Source organism: Ambystoma mexicanum, chromosome 10 (assembly GCF_040938575.1).
Source record: "Ambystoma mexicanum isolate Mex_15411 chromosome 10, UKY_AmexF1_1, whole genome shotgun sequence".
Classification (NCBI taxonomy): Eukaryota; Metazoa; Chordata; class Amphibia; order Caudata; family Ambystomatidae; genus Ambystoma; species Ambystoma mexicanum.
Window position 1 is genome coordinate 669,260,735 of NC_090932.1, and position 17,622 is coordinate 669,278,356.

The 17,622-nt window shown below is 45.6% G+C and overlaps 1 protein-coding gene across 1 annotated transcript in view; it reads left to right on the forward strand.

The window, feature by feature from the left end:
• Positions 1–17,622, forward strand: part of SLC9A9 (solute carrier family 9 member A9) — a 3,894,960-nt gene that overhangs the window by 2,103,137 nt on the left and 1,774,201 nt on the right. The window contains exon 11 of the mRNA XM_069618254.1: positions 17,442–17,553. Coding sequence (XP_069474355.1) covers positions 17,442–17,553 — 112 coding nt within the window. The remainder of the gene's footprint in view (positions 1–17,441; positions 17,554–17,622) is intronic.

The following is a 17,622-nucleotide window of genomic DNA, read 5'->3' on the forward strand; positions in this document are numbered from 1 at the left end:
CCACTGTATATTATATACACTGATCAGGCACTAGTGATGGACTTTAGCACAATACAAGCCAGTGGCCACAATATTTGGCTCTGCCCACTATATATTCTAACATATAAATGTGCCACTGGCCCTGGCCTTTGACCTTGAGCACTTTGTACATCTTTTGGCCATGTCCACTGTATATTTTAAAATAAAAAAATGCAATAAGCGATGGCCTTCGACCGTACCCACTGTGATACAGCACTAACCAGCCACTAGCTATGGTCTTTGGCTGTGCCCACTTTATGTTATATACACTAACCAACCACTAGCCATGGTCTTTGACACAATGCTAGCCAGTGGCCACAGCCTTTGGCTGTGCCGACTGTATACTCTAACACATTAATGGGCACTAGCTATGGCCTCTGACTACAGCTTTCAACTTTACCCACTGTATATTTTAAAACCGTGATGGCTACTAGGCATGGATTTTAATCATGCACATTTGTATTTTTGAACACTAACCGACCACTAGCTATGGCCTTTGGTTCTGGCCAGTTACCACAGTCTTTGTCATGGCCAAGTCCATAGCCTAAATTATTATTAAGGTAATCAAAGTTTTCATAAGCTAACTTATAAATGATGTTATGTCTAATTCCATTATTGATGTAATCAGTTATGTACAATGTAATCAGTGTTGTCACCAGTGATGGCATCAGTGATATGATTTGTATTGTCATCAGTGTTCTCATGCAACATGTAATTAGTGATGTCATCAGTGATGTGATGTGTGATGTCATCATTGTGGTCATAGGCTGTGCAACAGGGGGTGTGAAGTTAAGGTCGCTTTAGCTGAATTTCAGGGGTTTTGTTGCATTAAGTTCTCACCTTAACGTCCCTGCAACTTAAGTTTTCTCTTTGGTTTCAAAGGTTTTGATACAATGTATTGCTCACCCGCAATTATGTTTTATCCTTGAATTTCAAGAGTTTTATTATTTCATAGATTTCTAGAATGCTCCCAGACCAATAGCATGGTCTTCGGTCAAGGTCAGAGGGCATGGCCTTTGGCTATTCCCACTGTCCATTTTAAAATGCTACCAGACCACTAGCCATGACCGAATACTACAAAACCACTAGCCATAGCCTTTGCCCATGGCCGGTAGGCACGGCCACTCTTTATTTTAAAACACTTGCAACCCATCACTCAAAGACGTTCATCAATCACAAACTGATTTAGTCATGTTTTGACAATGGTATTGTTATGTATAAAAGATTGCAGGCTTTGAGAACACACAATGTTTTTAGGCAATGCGCAGTTAATGCGCTGCTTAACCACACTTTAGTTAAGCAGCATGCTCCATGCCCCTTGTTTTATGGTTGGTCTCTTGGTGACTGTTGTGATACATTGCACAACCCCAACTAACCACATTTAAGCAGGACGAAAACGGGGAAAAAATAACCGGGTGCTATACCCAGTAACTTTATGCACCCGTTGCGAAAATCAAAAGCTGTCACCCAGGAATATAGGCACACTAAGTGTACATATATCTTAAAGTGAAATATACAAATGTAGTTCATTTGACCTTCTACTTAGAAGAAAGTGCACAAGACAAAATAGCATTGGACTTTTTTAAAAAATGAATGAACACCAGAAAAATAACCCGAGAGAGTAAATGTTCTAATAAATGATAAAAGGTGCTCATTTAACAACTTTATTTAATTTGGTTGCAGTCATGGGGTGAGCAGTACAGTACCACATATTTGGTGCAAGTCATTCAATCAGCAGTACAAATATGAATATCCCCTTCCCTTTCCCACCCTTAAAGATTTCATCCCCTCCTCCCCATTCTCCCAAAGTCTGCCAGGAGTTGGCCAGGAAGATCCCATTTCAAGAATCGTCTGGAAGGAACAGGCTTTGAAGCCGCGGCTTGTATGTTTGAGCCGGAAAGTCTCGATAATATTCCAAGATTGGGGCCGACACATCTGGGAATCAGTGCAATAGGCCCTCTTTGGCCTCTGTGACCTTTTTCACCACCACAATGGGCCTCATTACAGGTCGGGCGGTCCGGAATTAACAGTGGCGGTAAACCCGCCGCCACTGTTAATTCCGGACCGCCCGATCCCGAGTCCTGCAGGCGGGAGATGATCTTCCCGCCAGGTCTGACCTGGCGGGTTGAACACCTCCCGCCTGCAGGCAGACGTGGAAACACCAGCACCATCACGAGATGGTGCCAGTGTTTCCACTTCCCCATTCCCATTGAGTCCTATAGGACTCAATGGGAATGGGGATTTACACCATTCCGCCTCCGGGATTCCCAGGACACCAGGGTCGTAATGCCCTGGTATTTCCGGGAGTCACGGAGGTGGAATGGTAATACGAGTCCAGCGGTAACCAGGCGGTTTTACTGCCGCGGTTACTGCCGGACTCGTAATGAGGGCCAATGTTTCACGTTTTGACCCACCATAGAGGTATTAGTGGGCCCTCCGGAGTTTTCCAAGCTCAGGCGATTGTGATCCTCCATGCTAGGAGGAGCTGAGTAATACGTTTGGCTGTAGCCCGTATTTCGGTAAACCCCCTGAATCGGAGTACCCAGGTGGATCACTTTTGTTTTTTTCAGAAGTTGGACCTGGGAGATGGCTTCAATTACGGCAAGTACTTCTTCCCAGAAAGCCTGAGCAGTAGGGAAGTCCCACCACATGTGTAAGTAAGTGTCATACGACCCACAGTTTCGTAAAGCAATGCAGGTCCAACGAGTTCTGAATGCTGTGGAGTCACATTGGTGGGTAGTGCCAATGAAGAAGAAATGCAAGGGCATATTCTTTGTTCGTCACACAGGACGGGGAGGAGTAGCTTCTTCTTCAGAAATCCACCCAAGTGGATCGGACAACCCATGTCTTTTTCCCATTGTGTCATATATGTAGGGAGGAGGGTCAGCATGTACTCCTGCACCAACTGGTATAGTTTTAATGTGTTCCCCCCAGTTAGTCCCTCCTGCAAAGTGAGGTAAATGGGGCAGAGGTTACGTTTGGCCCTTTGTTGAACAACCGGGTGCGTGTACCAGTGACCGAGTTCGGCGTTGGAGAATCTGTTGCCTTCGGTCAGCTGGAATTTCCGTGTACAGTTCTCAAAGGTATGAGGCAGGCCATTTTCAAACATCTGTGCCAAGATTTATAACCACCCCCTTGTCCAGTTCATAAAGTTTGTAGGATGCATACCTGGAGTCAAGATTGGATTATGGAAGACTGGGGTGTTTGGGCCCAATCCATTTGGGATGCACTTAGATTTCATCGCCTAGTCCCAAATTGTCACTGTGGATTTTCTAGAGGAGAGTATTCCAGGCTAAAATGTTCATGCAGACTGGGGGATGTCTGGGAGGGAACCGAGGGGCAGCGGCAGTCTCGACTGTTGAATATTCACCCATTTCAGGGATCTGCCGGTGAGAGCCATGCCTGGAAGCACGCCAGCTGTACAGCTACATAATATTTGCATAAGTTAGGAACCTTCCAACCCACCTAAACAAGCATTGCCCATCATTACCATCATTTCATCTCCTAGTCCCAGATTGTCACTGTGGATTTTCTGGAGGAGAGTATGCCAGGCCAAAATGTTCATGCAGACTGGGGGATGTATGGGAGGGAACCGAGGGGCAGCGGCAGTCTCGACTGTTGAATATCCACCCATTTTGGGGATCTGCCGGTGGGAGCCATGCCTGGAAGAGTGCCAGCTGTGCAGCTACATAATATTTGCATAAGTTAGAAACCTCCAACCCACCTAAACAAGCATGTCCCATCATTACATTTTTAGGGATCAGGTGCTCACCTTTTAAACCCACCAATCTGTCGTGAAATATTCCCTGGTAAACAAAACCCAATATGAAACAAGTGCTTGTGGTCTTGTGTCTAAGCATCTGCACTAGGAACATGACAACCTGAGTAAAATCCTGGTAGCCAAATACTTGAGCAAGCTTGCCAACCTAAAAAAAACATGTGTTGTGTCCGCCCTCCTAAATAATGTATGATCTTCACCCACATGTGTCCTTTACTTGTGCCCTGAAAAGCAGCTACAATCAGGGGAGAATAACTGCACTAGTGTCCAGGATTGCAGAGCCTCCTCTCATCTGTGCGTTCTAGTCCACGTCCCGGGACGTACAGACGAGAGGAGGCTTATAGTTTTCAGGTTGGGATTGAACCCATGACTCTGTACGCATGTTAAAAGAACATTTAACAGTCAAAACACTCAAATTAGCCCTGATTTGAAAAAGACGGTGTCATCCGTCGAAACACGTGTCATCATAAAGGGCAACTGTACAAAGATATTAATACACTACCTACTATCACAAATAATTGTGTGAAGCCTATTTTTTCGATGGCACATGAATATATTGAGAAGTAACTGTAGCTAGTGCTCACTTATTAGGCAGCATCGCCTGAGGGGGGTGGCCTTTTTTCTAGCTTTGAAGCTAAGCAAGGTCAGTCATGGTTACTGCATGGATTCCACCCCGATGTCACTTTAGCTGTAAAATATCTATTTTTTAAAATTATGTATAAAATATTGCAGGCTTTTAGAACTCCCAATGTTTTTAGTTAATGCCCTGTGCGATTAAATAATTTGCCAAGGATCAATCACTTTGGTTAAGCAGAGTGCTAAAAGTCCCTTATTTTATGGCTGGTCTCTTAGTGATTGTTGTGATGCATCGCACAACCCCAACTAACAACCTTTAAGCAGTACCTGAAAGAGAAACAAATGACCAGCTGCAAGAATAACATATGCCCAGGTACTTTTGCCCCCATAGCGAAAATCAAAAGCTGGCACCCATGAATAAATGCACAGCAAGTGTACATATATCTTAAAGTGAAATATACAAATTTAGTTCAATAGACCTACTCATCAGACGAAATTGTGCAAGACAAAATAGCATTGGACTTTAAAAAAAGTAATGAACAACAGAAAAATAACCTGAGGCAGGAAATGTTTCAATAAATATGCTGGCAAAGTATAAAAGGTGCTCACCTTTTAAACCCAGCAATATGTCATGAAATATTCCCTGGAAAACTAAATCCCAATACAAAACAGGTGCTTGTGGTCTTGTGAGTAAGCGTCTGGACTCGGAACATGACAACCTGAGTAAAATCCAACCATCTCATTTCATCTTCATTTCAATATTAATGTGTAGGGTGAACAATTGTCTACCATCACTTTTAGGGTATCCCTTCCACCCATCCTGGTAGCCAAATACTTGAGCAAGCTTGCCAACCTAAAAAAAACCAAGGGGTTGGTTCCGCCCTCTGAAAGAAATGTTACGCTGTCCAACCACATGTGTCCTCTACTTGTCACCTGAAAAGCAGCCACTAATAGGGGGACAATAACTGCCCCATTATCCAGGATTGAAAACAACTCTTGCCACATTGTGGGCAAATACTCATGACTTACTTGCCCTCTCATAATTTCCCCTCCTCACACCAATGGCTCGCTTCATACAGTCCTTCATCTATTTTCATATTGCCTGCTTGACAATGGATGGCAATATATGTTAAGTGCATTGTCAGTGCCTTTGATCTTTCAATCTTTATTCCTCTGTGCATCTTCTTTGTCCCAGTACGTCATGTACTTCTTCATCTCAGTAGAAGTCAAGTCCCTGAATCTACAGCAGTACATGGGTTGGATTGTTATAGGACTGGGATTTACAAGGTGCAGAGGTGTACAGGGTGGTGGGTGAGGGTTAAAATACTGTGTCTCCCTTGGATGCTCGTCCTTGTCCCTAGAGAGAGAGTCTCTCCGTATGAGATCCTCTTGCTAAGTACCACCCCCAGGGGGACTATCCGGTAGCAGCCTCACCTCCCTGGGCTTATGGCAAGGAGCTCCCCCTCAGGGAGAAGTGATGACATCCAAGGATTTGTCACACTTGGTAAAAGGGTTACTCTCCCTTGGATAAATTAGTGATGGCTTTTTTTCTGACCTACACCTGATTTCTTACAGCTCTTGCCTCAGTAGAACAAATCTAAATCTACAAAAGAAATGTCTTTTAACTTTAGTTAGTATAACATCCTCGTCGGCTAGCCAGAATAGTTTCCAGATCATCCCTTCTTCTGGGATATATTCTCTGGACCTGGGTAGGTCGGAATTCACAACAAAACAAAGTTCACTCTTTGACATTCCTGTGTTGTTCACAGTCTTAGCTTCATGTAGGCTTTGGGCTTGCTCCGTCCTTCTTGGTTTATCTCTTCTCTCACCCCCTCGTGGGGTTTTGGATCTCTCAGGCTGAGTGGGCCATGGGCCTTCTCATCCCTGTGGTGTCTGCCTTTTTTCTTTTTTTTTATCAAGAGCAGGTCAGACACCCAGCCATCCACTGTAAAGGAACCCTGTACATTGTTAGCATTTTCAATTTCCATTTAATCAACAAGTATTGGGATCCTGGAATGAAAGGGAGGTGGGATAGCTCCTTGACTTGGGCATTCCTTGTTGCCAGAGGGTGGGTCACCCCCAATGGGATCCTGCTTGCCCTGATCGCTAGGTAGGGTATATCATAGCAGGCTTACCTCCCTAGCCCCAAAGAGGGTGGCTCCCCCTTGGGGAGAAGGGACACATTCCCTGGATCTATCATAGAGCATACCAATGATTTCACAGCAATTGTACATTTTCTCATTGGCTGGACACTACCTCAGTTTCAACCTTACTTTCAGAGCAAGATGTCATATGCGAGCTACATTCCTGGTCATGCCCCCTACTTTTGCCTGGAATTCTTTATAACATATGGTCCTGGGCAAAGCCCAGGCGAAGTCTGGCCAAGTCCACCTTTTCTGTCTACAGCTCTCCGCAGATGGGAGCAGCTTAACACAGCTATTTCCATCTAAGATGTGCACCCATTTATCATCCGTCCATATGCGACGCCTGGCAACTTAGCGTAGTCCTCCATTGACAGCACATTGAGCAACCGCATTTGCTGGCTATTATTTTAATCCTATTCTTGTGCTTGCTCCATTGTTCCTTCTTTTTGCAGTTTATATCGTTCGTTAATGCACTATTTCTATTCCCCCTGCACTTTCTGCTCCTTTTAATCTCTGAAACATGCAAACCTTATCTATCCTTCATGTACTTCTCATACTAGTTCTATTGATCTGGGCCTATGGAATGCCAGATCAATCTGTAATAAATCTACTTCGAAGGGATTGTGTCCTCCGATGTATTCCTCATCTTAGATATCTCCTTCCAGCTCTGCTGGCCTCGGAATTTTTTTTCTCTAGAGGGCGCTGCGCGTCGACGTCCTTCGAGTCGACGTCCTTCGAGTCGATGTCCCTCGACAGCCGCCGTATCGACGTTCGACGTCATCCTGCCTATAAAGGCCGCGCGCAGCGTCCGTTGCTCAGTTCCGTTTTTCCGCGCTTACTCGGTGCCTCGGAATACCGTTGCTCGGTTCTTAGTCAGATAATCCTATTTACCTCGAGTTATTCGATCCGTACTCGATGGCTTCCTCGTCGGAACCGACAACTCCTCGATCCGGCTTCAAAAAATGTCGAGATTGTGGGAAAAAGATGTCGTTGACCGATCCTCACAGAATTTGTCTGTGGTGCTTGGGAGCTGAACACCATTGTTCGGAATGCGAGGACTGTATGTCCATGACAGCTAAGGTCCTGAAGGAGCGTAGGGGGAAGCTGAAGAAAGGTAAGAATTTTAAAGCTTCTTCTTCGTCGACGAAGTCGAGACATTCGTCTCCTCATCACCATTCGCGCTCCAGGTCTCGGAGTGGGTCTCATCACTCCTCGAGATCGAAGCACTCGAAGAGGAGACGTCGAAGATCCCCTTCTCCGTCTTCCTCTTCCTCTGTTTCGCCAAAAAGAATCCCTTGCCCCACGAAACATAGTTCCCGGGCTGAATGGGAGGAATTCCGAAAGAATATGATGAGCGTCTTCGAGAAAGCGGCCTCGACCCCCTCGAAGTCTGCCGAGAGCGATGCTCTGGTCGAAAGACACGAAGGTCAAAAACGCCGCGAGTCGCAGTACCCGGCGAAAGAAACCTCTCGAGCGCGTTTCGAACCCTCGAGCAGGACTATGACCTCCAAACCTTCCTCGAAGGTTCCGTCGGCGAAGGTCCCTTCGAGGTCGATGTCTTCGACGCCGTTGTCGAGGGGACCTTCGACACACGGGTTTGTCGACTCGACGCCGGCCTCGACACCGGCGTCGACGCCAAGAAAAGTCACGGTTACCACACATCCAGTGACTATCCCCAGGCCCTCGACGTCGATGGCTTCGATATTGTCGAGTAGAATTCCAATTCTGTCGAGGTCCTCGAGGCCTCCACCTCTGTTTTCGACGCCACGCTCGAAGCCTTCGACGTCGGCGTCGACGACATCGACGCTTTCGAGGCCAATAATGACAAGTTCGGCACCCTCTGCCTTGGAAATGGGATTTACTCCCTTTATGAGTTCAGAACAATTGAGAACTATATCCTCAATTTTAGAAGAGGGTGATTTGTCTGAACAAGACACATTTGAGTTACAGGGACCTGTAACCCCAGTTAGAGAGGAATTTTCCTCTGAAGAGCGCAGATTAAAGGATCTTCATGATTCTTTACATGAGGCAAGTGGGTTAGACACTTCCCCTGAGGTGGAGTTTGCTAAGCCAGACCCGGGGGAGCATGCTGAAACCCCCTACAGAGCCTTAATGGCCAGGATTACAGAGTTCATGGGGTGGTCTGCACCTTCACAATCTTTCCAACAAGATGACTTCACGGATATTCTTGACAAAGGCCCACAAGAGGATCCTGTGGTGCCCTTTCATAAAGCTCTTCAGAGAAAGATCATGACAAACTGGGAAACCCCAGATGTAATACCAGCAGTAAATAAAAAAACTGTCTACAAAGTACAGGGTATCTTCCACAGACCCAGAGTTTTTGTCTAAACACCCATCCCCAGAAAGTCTGGTGGTACAAGCAGCATCCTCTACCGATGTCAAGACGGCTTATCCTACAGTCCCACAGGACAGGGACGATAAAAAATATGATGCTATGGCAAAGAAAGTCTTTTCAGCATGTAGCATGGCGTTAAAGTCTGTTAATGCTACTTGCACCCTTGCTAGGTTCAGCCATACACTTTGGGAGTGTGCTTCTACAGCGGCTGACTGCATCCCGGAGGGAGAAGAAAGGGATGCGTTCCTGAATATTATACAGGACGGTAAAGACGCTATGTGCGAATCCCTCCAGACGGGCATTGATTCGGCTGACAGTATCAGCAGAGCAATGGCGGCAAGTACATCAACCAGGAGATTCGCTTGGTTGAGAAAGTCGGGTTTTGCCCCAGATGTGCAAGCCAGGCTCTTGAACATGCCATTCGATGGCTCTTCTTTGTTCGGGAAAAAGGCGGATGACAGTTTAGAGAAACTGCAAACTTCAAAAGCTGCAGCAAAATCCCTAGGAGCTGCAATCCGTCAGACTCCTTTTCGTCCCACAGGAACCTCTGCGAGGGGCAAGTCCTTTCGCTTCTACTCCGCATTCGGAAGAGGTAGAGGACGACCGGCTCAAAGGGGTCAAAGAAGAACTACCCGAGGTGGACGGGGTAGATATTCTAAAGCCGCAGCAACAGCAGGTGCCTCTTTACCATCGGCATCTGCATCAGCCGCCCCAAAACCACTCTGAGGACTCCCCTCACAGGACACCTGTAGGAGGCAGGTTGACTCAACATCTGACGATATGGCAGGCTATCACGTCAGATGCTTGGGCATTGGAAACAGTCGCCCAAGGTTACTGCCTGCCTTTCCTACGTATACCTCAGAGTCATCCACCGGGGATCAGCTCTCAGAAAGCTCCAGATCCGCTCCTCTTGCAGGAAATTTTGGACCTGCTAGAGAAAGGTGCCATAGAACCGGTACCTGTAGCGGAGAGGAACAAGGGCTGGTACTCCCCTTATTTTCTCATTCCGAAGAAAGACGGAGGACTGAGACCCATCTTGGACTTGCGAGAATTGAACAAATTCCTCAGAAAAGACAAATTCAAGATGGTCACTCTTTCTCAGATCCTCCAGGCCCTTCAGTTCCAGGACTGGTTGGTATCTCTGGACCTTCAGGACGCTTATTTCCATGTGCCTATCCATCTCAAACACAGGAAATACCTGAGGTTCGCAATTGGCAACTCTCACTATCAATTTCGAGTGCTGCCATTTGGGCTGACCTCCGCCCGAGGGTCTTCACCAAGTTAATGTCGGTAGTGGCTGCTAGTCTAAGGAGGGAAGGGATTCACGTCTACCCCTACCTGGACGATTGGCTGATCAGGGCTGTTTCTCCGGAGCAAGCTCAGATCCAGCTAAATCACGTGTGCCACTTCCTTCACAGACTGGGCTTCTCCCTCAATTTAAAGAAGTCACAAATGATACCATCGCAGAGACTCCAGTTCATAGGAGCGATCCTGGATACTTCCCTGGGAAAAGCCTCGCCACCAGAGGTGAGGGCTCAAGATATTCTACAGATGGTTACCAAGTTCCAGCATGCCCAACGTCTCCCAGCCTTTGACTTTTTGAGGTTGCTAGGCCTCATGGCATCCTGCATTTTCCTTGTGCCAGAGGCTTGCCTGAGAATGAGATCCCTCCAGTGGGCACTGAGGACTCAGTGGTCACAATTCTCAGGGAGAATGACAGATCTTCTTCAGGTTCCCGGCAGGGTGGCTCGAGACCTTCAGTGGTGGGCCTGTCAGGAGAACATTCTGAAAGGAGAACAGTTTTGGCAACCCTGGCCGGAGATAACAGTAGTCACGGATGCCTCACTCACGGGGTGGGGAGCCCACGCCAACGACTTGACCATCAGCGGTCGTTGGTCTCTATCGGAGTCCAGACTACACATCAACCTGTTAGAGCTGAGAGCCATCAGACTTGCGATGAAGATGCCAGCTGTACAAGGGAAGAACGTCCTGATAATGACGGACAACACAGTGGCCATGCATTACCTCAACAAAAGAGGAGGCGTAGGATCACTACCCCTGTGCAGAGTAGCGATGCAGCTCTGGTTTTGGGCAATCCAAGAAGGAATCTCTCTATCGGCAGCTCACCTAGCCGGAGAGAAGAACTTGACAGCGGACGCTCTGAGCAGGCAGAACACAGTCTCCCACGAGTGGGAGCTAGCTCAGGAAGTCCTTCAAGAGATCTTCGCCCTTTGGGGAACCCCTCAGGTAGATCTGCTCGCCACCAGCCTAAACAGGAAATGCGACCTGTTCTGCTCAAGGGAATTTCCTCCGAGAGGAGCTCTGGGAGACGCGTTCATAGTGGACTGGGAGTTTCCGCTTCTGTACGCGTTCCCACCGGTCCCTGTCATTCCTCAAATGATCAGGAGGTTGAGAAGATTCCGGCGAACCATGATCCTAATTGCCCCGGATTGGGCCAGGAGAACGTGGTACCCGGACCTTCTAGACTTGTCCATCTGCCCTCCAATTCGACTTCCACTCAGAGAGAACCTACTCTCACAGAAGGGAGGTCAGGTTCTCCATCCAGACATCAAAACCCTCAACCTTCACGCTTGGCTTCTGAACGGCTGAGGTACAAGGATTGGGACCTCCCTGATGATGTTATGGAGGTGTTGCTTTCGGCAAGGAGGCCAGCAACAAAGTCTTTATACCGCTGCCGTTGGAACAGATTTTGCAGCTGGTGTAGAGAACAGAATATCGACCCATTTTCATGTGGTACACCAATGGTTTTGTCCTTCCTACTATATTTGGCAATTTCAGGCCTTCAAGTTGGCACCATTAAGGGCTATCTCGCAGCGCTATCCATCTTTAAGCGTACTGCGGAAGAACCATCCTATTTCAAATTACCCTTGGTAATGCAGTTTCTAAAGGGGTTAACCAATGTACCAACTTAAACTAAACAGATACGTGGGGGTAGAGTCAAAGGCTTCCCAAGCCAATAGCGTGACAGGAGGTCGCTATAGCCTTGCAAAAGGAGCTAGATAACTGCTAACTCAGAACAAAGAATCACCGTGGATGAATAAAACATTATAAATTTATTAAACAGGAAGACATTTTTGTGCCATAATCTGGCATATATGCATACATTAAATCTGCATTGTGAAGGATTAGTATACAGTGGTGACAGTCTATTTTATGTGTTGTTTTATAAAACAACACATAAAATAGACTGTCACCACTGTATACTAATCCTTCACAATGCAGATTTAATGTATGCATATATGCCAGATTATGGCACAAAAATGTCTTCCTGTTTAATAAATTTATAATGTTTTATTCATCCACGGTGATTCTTTGTTCTGAGTTAGCAGTTATCTAGCTCCTTTTGCAAGGCTATAGCGACCTCCTGTCACGCTATTGGCTTGGGAAGCCTTTGACTCTACCCCCACGTATCTGTATACTTCTCAACCCTCTCGAGTCAGGCCCCCTAAAAAAGAGGGTTCGCCCATTTTCTTTTCTCTTCCAACTTAAACTAAGTACTAACTTTCCTGATGGGTACACCTTTCGAACCTCTCCATTCTTGTTCGTTAAGATTCCTTACCCTTAAAACTGTTTTATTAATAGCACTTACATCTGCTAGAAGGGTGAGCGAATTACAAGCTCTTTCTTGTAAACCCCCTCATACAATCTTTCACAAAGACAAAGTTGTCCTGCAAGTGAAGCCTAATTTCCTCCCAAAGGTGGTTTCTGAATTCCATATCACTCAGAAGATTACCCTACCATCTTTCTATCCTCCTCCTCACCCGGGGAAAGAGGAAGAGAGGTTACACAGACTAGACCCTAGGAGGGCTTTAAGTTTTTACATTAGTAGACTAGCCAGGATAAGACAGGCAGACCAGCTGTTTGTAGGTTACACAGGTCACAAGCTGGGGTTACCAATAACTAAGCAGACCATTTCCAGATGGATCATTCTAGCCATTCTGGAATGTTATAAACTGGCAGAGAAGAGCCCCCTAAAAACCTTAGGGCTCATTCGACCAGAGGTATTGCAGCTTCATCGGCCCTCAAAAGAGGCGTGCCGGTTAAAGACATATGTGCGGCCGCTACATGGTCGTCTGTCCATACCTTTACACGTTTTTACAATCTGGATTCCTCCTCCAGTCAAGAGACTAGGTTTGGAAGGGCTGTACTGCATTCTATTCATCAATAGAAGACAGCGTGAAGTCAGTACTCCCTCCTCCGAATATAGAATACTGCTATGGGAGCCTATCTAAGATGAGGAATACGTCGGAGGACACAATCCCTTCGAAGAACAAGTTACTTCTTACCTTGTAACCTTCTTTCGACGGGATGTTCCTCCGACGTATTCCTCATCGACCCTCCCATCCATCCCCGCAGTTATACTTCCCTTGTTGTTGCAGCTTACGCTCCTTCAGGGTGATTAGTCTAGTCCAGACAGTAATACTGTGGGCTACAAAACGGAACTGAGCAACGGACGCTGCGCGCGGCCTTTATAGGCAGGATGACGTCGAACGTCGATACGGCGGCTGTCGAGGGACATCCACTCGAAGGACGTCGACGCGCAGCGCCCTCTAGAGAAAATTTTTTCCGAGGCCAGCAGAGCTGGAAGGAGATATCTAAGATGAGGAATACGTCGGAGGAACATCCCGTCGAAAGAACGTTACAAGGTAAGAAGTAACTTGTTCTTCTGTCTTGGACCTATCATCTTTTAATACTGCTGTTCCACCTGCTTGTGGCGGTGGTACTGGCATTCTTTATCGTTCTTACTATGTTCTTGCTCCAACTGTTCTGACTCTTCCAGTCTTTTCTCCATTTGATTTTTCATATACTTCTTTCTCTAAGTCTTATCCTATTTCTTGTTCTGCGTATCTATCGTCCTCTTGGTTCAGTTGCATAATTCTGTCCTTGATTCCCATTTCCTCTCCTCGCTCCTCTTCTCACCCCTCCTTCTCATATCTCAGGCTCTGGCCTGGATCTAATCTTTACTTCTTCTCTTTCTTCTTCCCCTGTCTCTTCACTTCTGGTCCATTTCTCTGACCATCATCTTCTTTCCGTCTCAATTATTCCTACGTTTCTGGTCTCAGACCCTGTTTCCTCTTTTGCTACCTTATAAAATCGTCGTGATCTACGCTCATTCAATACTTTCTTAGCATGTTTCCTCACGTGCTGCTGCTCTTCCATCTTATTCTTCCTTTGCTATCCCATCTGCTGATTAAGTGGTTTCTATTCTTCCATCTTCTCTAGCTTCTTATTTAGATGCCCTTTATCCAACTTTGCCATTCCACCGTTCTCGTAAACCCCCTTAACCTGGCTATCTTTCAATCTTTGTGCCATCTGTTGTGTTCTGTGTTGCCTTGAAAGATGCTTGCTTAAGTTGAGGTCTGAGGGAGATTGCATTTCTTATTCTTCTTATCATGCTCTTTATGACGACTGTCTTCTCTCAGCTAAATGCTTCTATTTCTCTGATCTTCTGCTTAATCAGTCATCTCATCCTAAATGTTTATTTCAGACTCTCTCACGTCTTCTTTCTCCTTCTACTCCTGGTCACTCCATTGACTCTACTTTATCTGCTTCTGATTTTGCTTTGTTTTTCTCGTCAAATGTGGCCTTTCTTCATTCACCATGGAGTCATCCAGCTTACATCTACCACTAGATTTCCTACTTTGCCTCCTAGTACTACGATTCCTTGTTTCTCTCAAATTTCAAATGATGACACTTCTCTTATGTTGGTCCGGTCGCACCCCACTGCTTCCCTGCTTAACCCTATTCCCTCATCATTCATTAATAAAATCTATCCCTCCTTTCGTCCCCTATCTTACTAATCGTGTTACTATGTCTCTCAACCTCTGCTTTCCGTTCTGCCTTTAAGCGTGCTTCTATCATCCCCTTTCTAAAGAAACCCACTGCTGATTCCTTGCCCGCTTCTAATTTGCATCCTATTTCTCTTCTCCCATATCTCTCTAAACTACTTGAACACCTTGTTTATTCCCAAGTCTCTATTTTTGTTTCTGCTAATTCTAGTCTCCCTCGCTTTCAGATGGGATTCCGGCCATGCCACTCCACTGAAACTGCTCTTCTCTCTGTTCTAAATTCTTTACTCTCGGTGTGTTACCCTAAACATTCATCTCTTCTCATTCTTCTTGACTTGTCTGCAGCTTTCAACACTTGATGATTCTCTATTACTGGCTTCTCTTTCCTCGTTTGGGTTCTGGGTCTGTTCTCTCGTGGTTCAGGTCATATCTGTCCCAAAGGACATTTTTGCTCTCTTGGTCATGGTCTTCATCTGACATACTCCCACTTATCAACCATGTTCCCCAAGGCTTGCTTCTTGGTTAATTTCTCTTCTCCCTCTATACCTCTCCTTTGGCTGAAAGTATCTCATCCTTTGGTCTATCTGACTATTTCTACGCAGACAACACTTAGCTCTGTTTGTCCTTTTCATCTTTCACTCCTGAAGTTCACAATAAACTTTCAACATGCCTATCAGCCATCAACTCCTGGATGTTGGAACATTTTCTTGTATTCAGTGCTGCGAAACCAGAGGTACTTTTCTTTCCAGCTAATACAATTATGTCTCCTCTTCCTCCTTATTTTATTTTGTTTCCTCCCTCTCATCTTCCTATTCCACCCACGGCAACCTGGCACTCTGATTTATCTTTTAAGCATCGCATTTCTTTATCCTCACGTGCTTGTCGTTTTCATGTATATAGTATTCTTAAAGCGTGTCCCTTCTTGACTTTCAATGCCACTAACATGCTGATTTCTTCTCAAATTTTCTTGTGACTCTTGCATTGTTCTTTTTTGCTCTTTGGTCTTCCTCTTACTCGGCTTGTCCCTCTGAAATCTGTTTTCAGTGCCGCTAATTTGTCTTTTTCTTCTTGCCCCACGTGACTCTATTACTTCTTGCCTCGTCTCTTCTTACTCTTAGCTAGCTCCCATTTCAGTCTCGGCTTAAACTTAACTTTCGGTTTCTTTTCTTTAAATCTCTCCATGGCCTTGCGCCTGTCTATCTTTCCACTCTTGTTTCATTCTATACCCATCCCGTTCTCTCTTTTCTCATTCTAATTTCTTCTTGTTGTCTCCCATCCTCCCTGTGCTCAGTCACGTTTTCCCTCCTTTTCTTTGTTGGCTCCCTTGCACTGGAATGTCCTCCCTCTTTCCCTTCATTCTATTTCTTCATATTCGTTATTTCGTGTATCACTGAAGTCCTATCTTCTACATTCTGATTGGCAAGGCTGACTGCCCTATCTTATTTGCATTTCCCAATTTGTATTGTACTCATTTTATGATCTTATGTACAGCGCTTTGGCTTAAGGTGCTATATAAATCCCAAATAAAATACAAATGCAGGGGAAACGTGAAGGGGTCACCATTCCAGAGGCCCCAGCACAGACGGGAAGCCCATAGCCACTGGGTTGCAAGGTAATTCAGCAGGCATGGAAACACGGCCGAAATGCAGTCAGAAAGAAGGCCCAGACCTCGATTCATAGGATACAGCATGCAGTTGGGATGGTCACGCAAAAGGCAGAGCTTCCCACCATATGGACCACAGTTGGGTGTAAGTGATGCCCAGCAATCACACAGTGGCGTCCACCTGAAAGAGGTGAAGGGCACGCAATGGAATGCACGACAAAGCAAGAAAGAGCTCAAGCAAGATGGTGGAGTACTTATCTGCTCAAGTAGAGGACTTATGCTGTACAGAAAAGCAGACGGGCCTGGATATACTACATGTGGATATATCGGGCAAGACAGCAGGGATGGGCCTCAACATGATTACAGTAAACACTATAGGCTAAGGTCTGGTGTGTCTTTTCCAACGCAGTCCCTATAAAGAACAGCAAGCAGAGTTTTCATGCAGATGTGAGATTGGAACTTGGTCCTTGGCAAGACTTCAAGCTGACGGCCACAATCTTTTAGCAGGACAATAGATAGAAGTTCAGAGACAGAAGAGCAAGATGGATGTCCAAGGGCAAAAAAGTGTCGCCACCCTGAGGTAAAACTGGTCATGCATTACCCTAGGCCAGCTGTGCCTCTGTGTTCTTGTACAATGGGTAAGTAGTCAGAAAAGGACCCAATGCAATTTCATGCAGAACACAAATTAATCCGAAACAAGCTTAGACGCACCATAACCCCCAAAAGATATAGGGGGCCTAGTGAGGTTAAATACAATAACATTCCAAGAATCACTAAGACCAGGTCAACAGTGCATTAAGGGTCAAGTCATTCAAAGCACAAACTGGTGTGAATGCACACAACAGCATGTATTGTATTAAAGAAAAAGAGCACCATGGTAACAGGTAGGTCGCAGGCACTCGGCGAAGGCCACAATGTTCCCAGATTCGGCATGCCTTAATAACTGGTTTTATGAAGTTCAAATTGATTTTCTGTTATAGAAAAGGTTTTTTTGTTAAAAGACTTTTCAATACTGGAACTGGACCTAAATAGGAAGCAGCCAGGACAGCTAGTGCTTGCCTTTTTTTTAAAAAAAAAATGCAAAGAGCAGTATAGGATGTTACTTGAATGTTTTCTCTATTTAGCCTATTTTTCCTTAACAATCCATCATTAACAGGTTGCCATATTTGTTGCCCGAGCCAGCAATATATATCCACTTTCATTTATTCTGAATTTGGGACGTAAAAACAAGATTCCTTGGAACTTTCAACACATGATGATGTTCTCAGGCAAGTATAATTCATGTCACTGTGTTCCTTTATGTAAACTTTCCTTCACTTAGCCGTTGAATTTGTGGG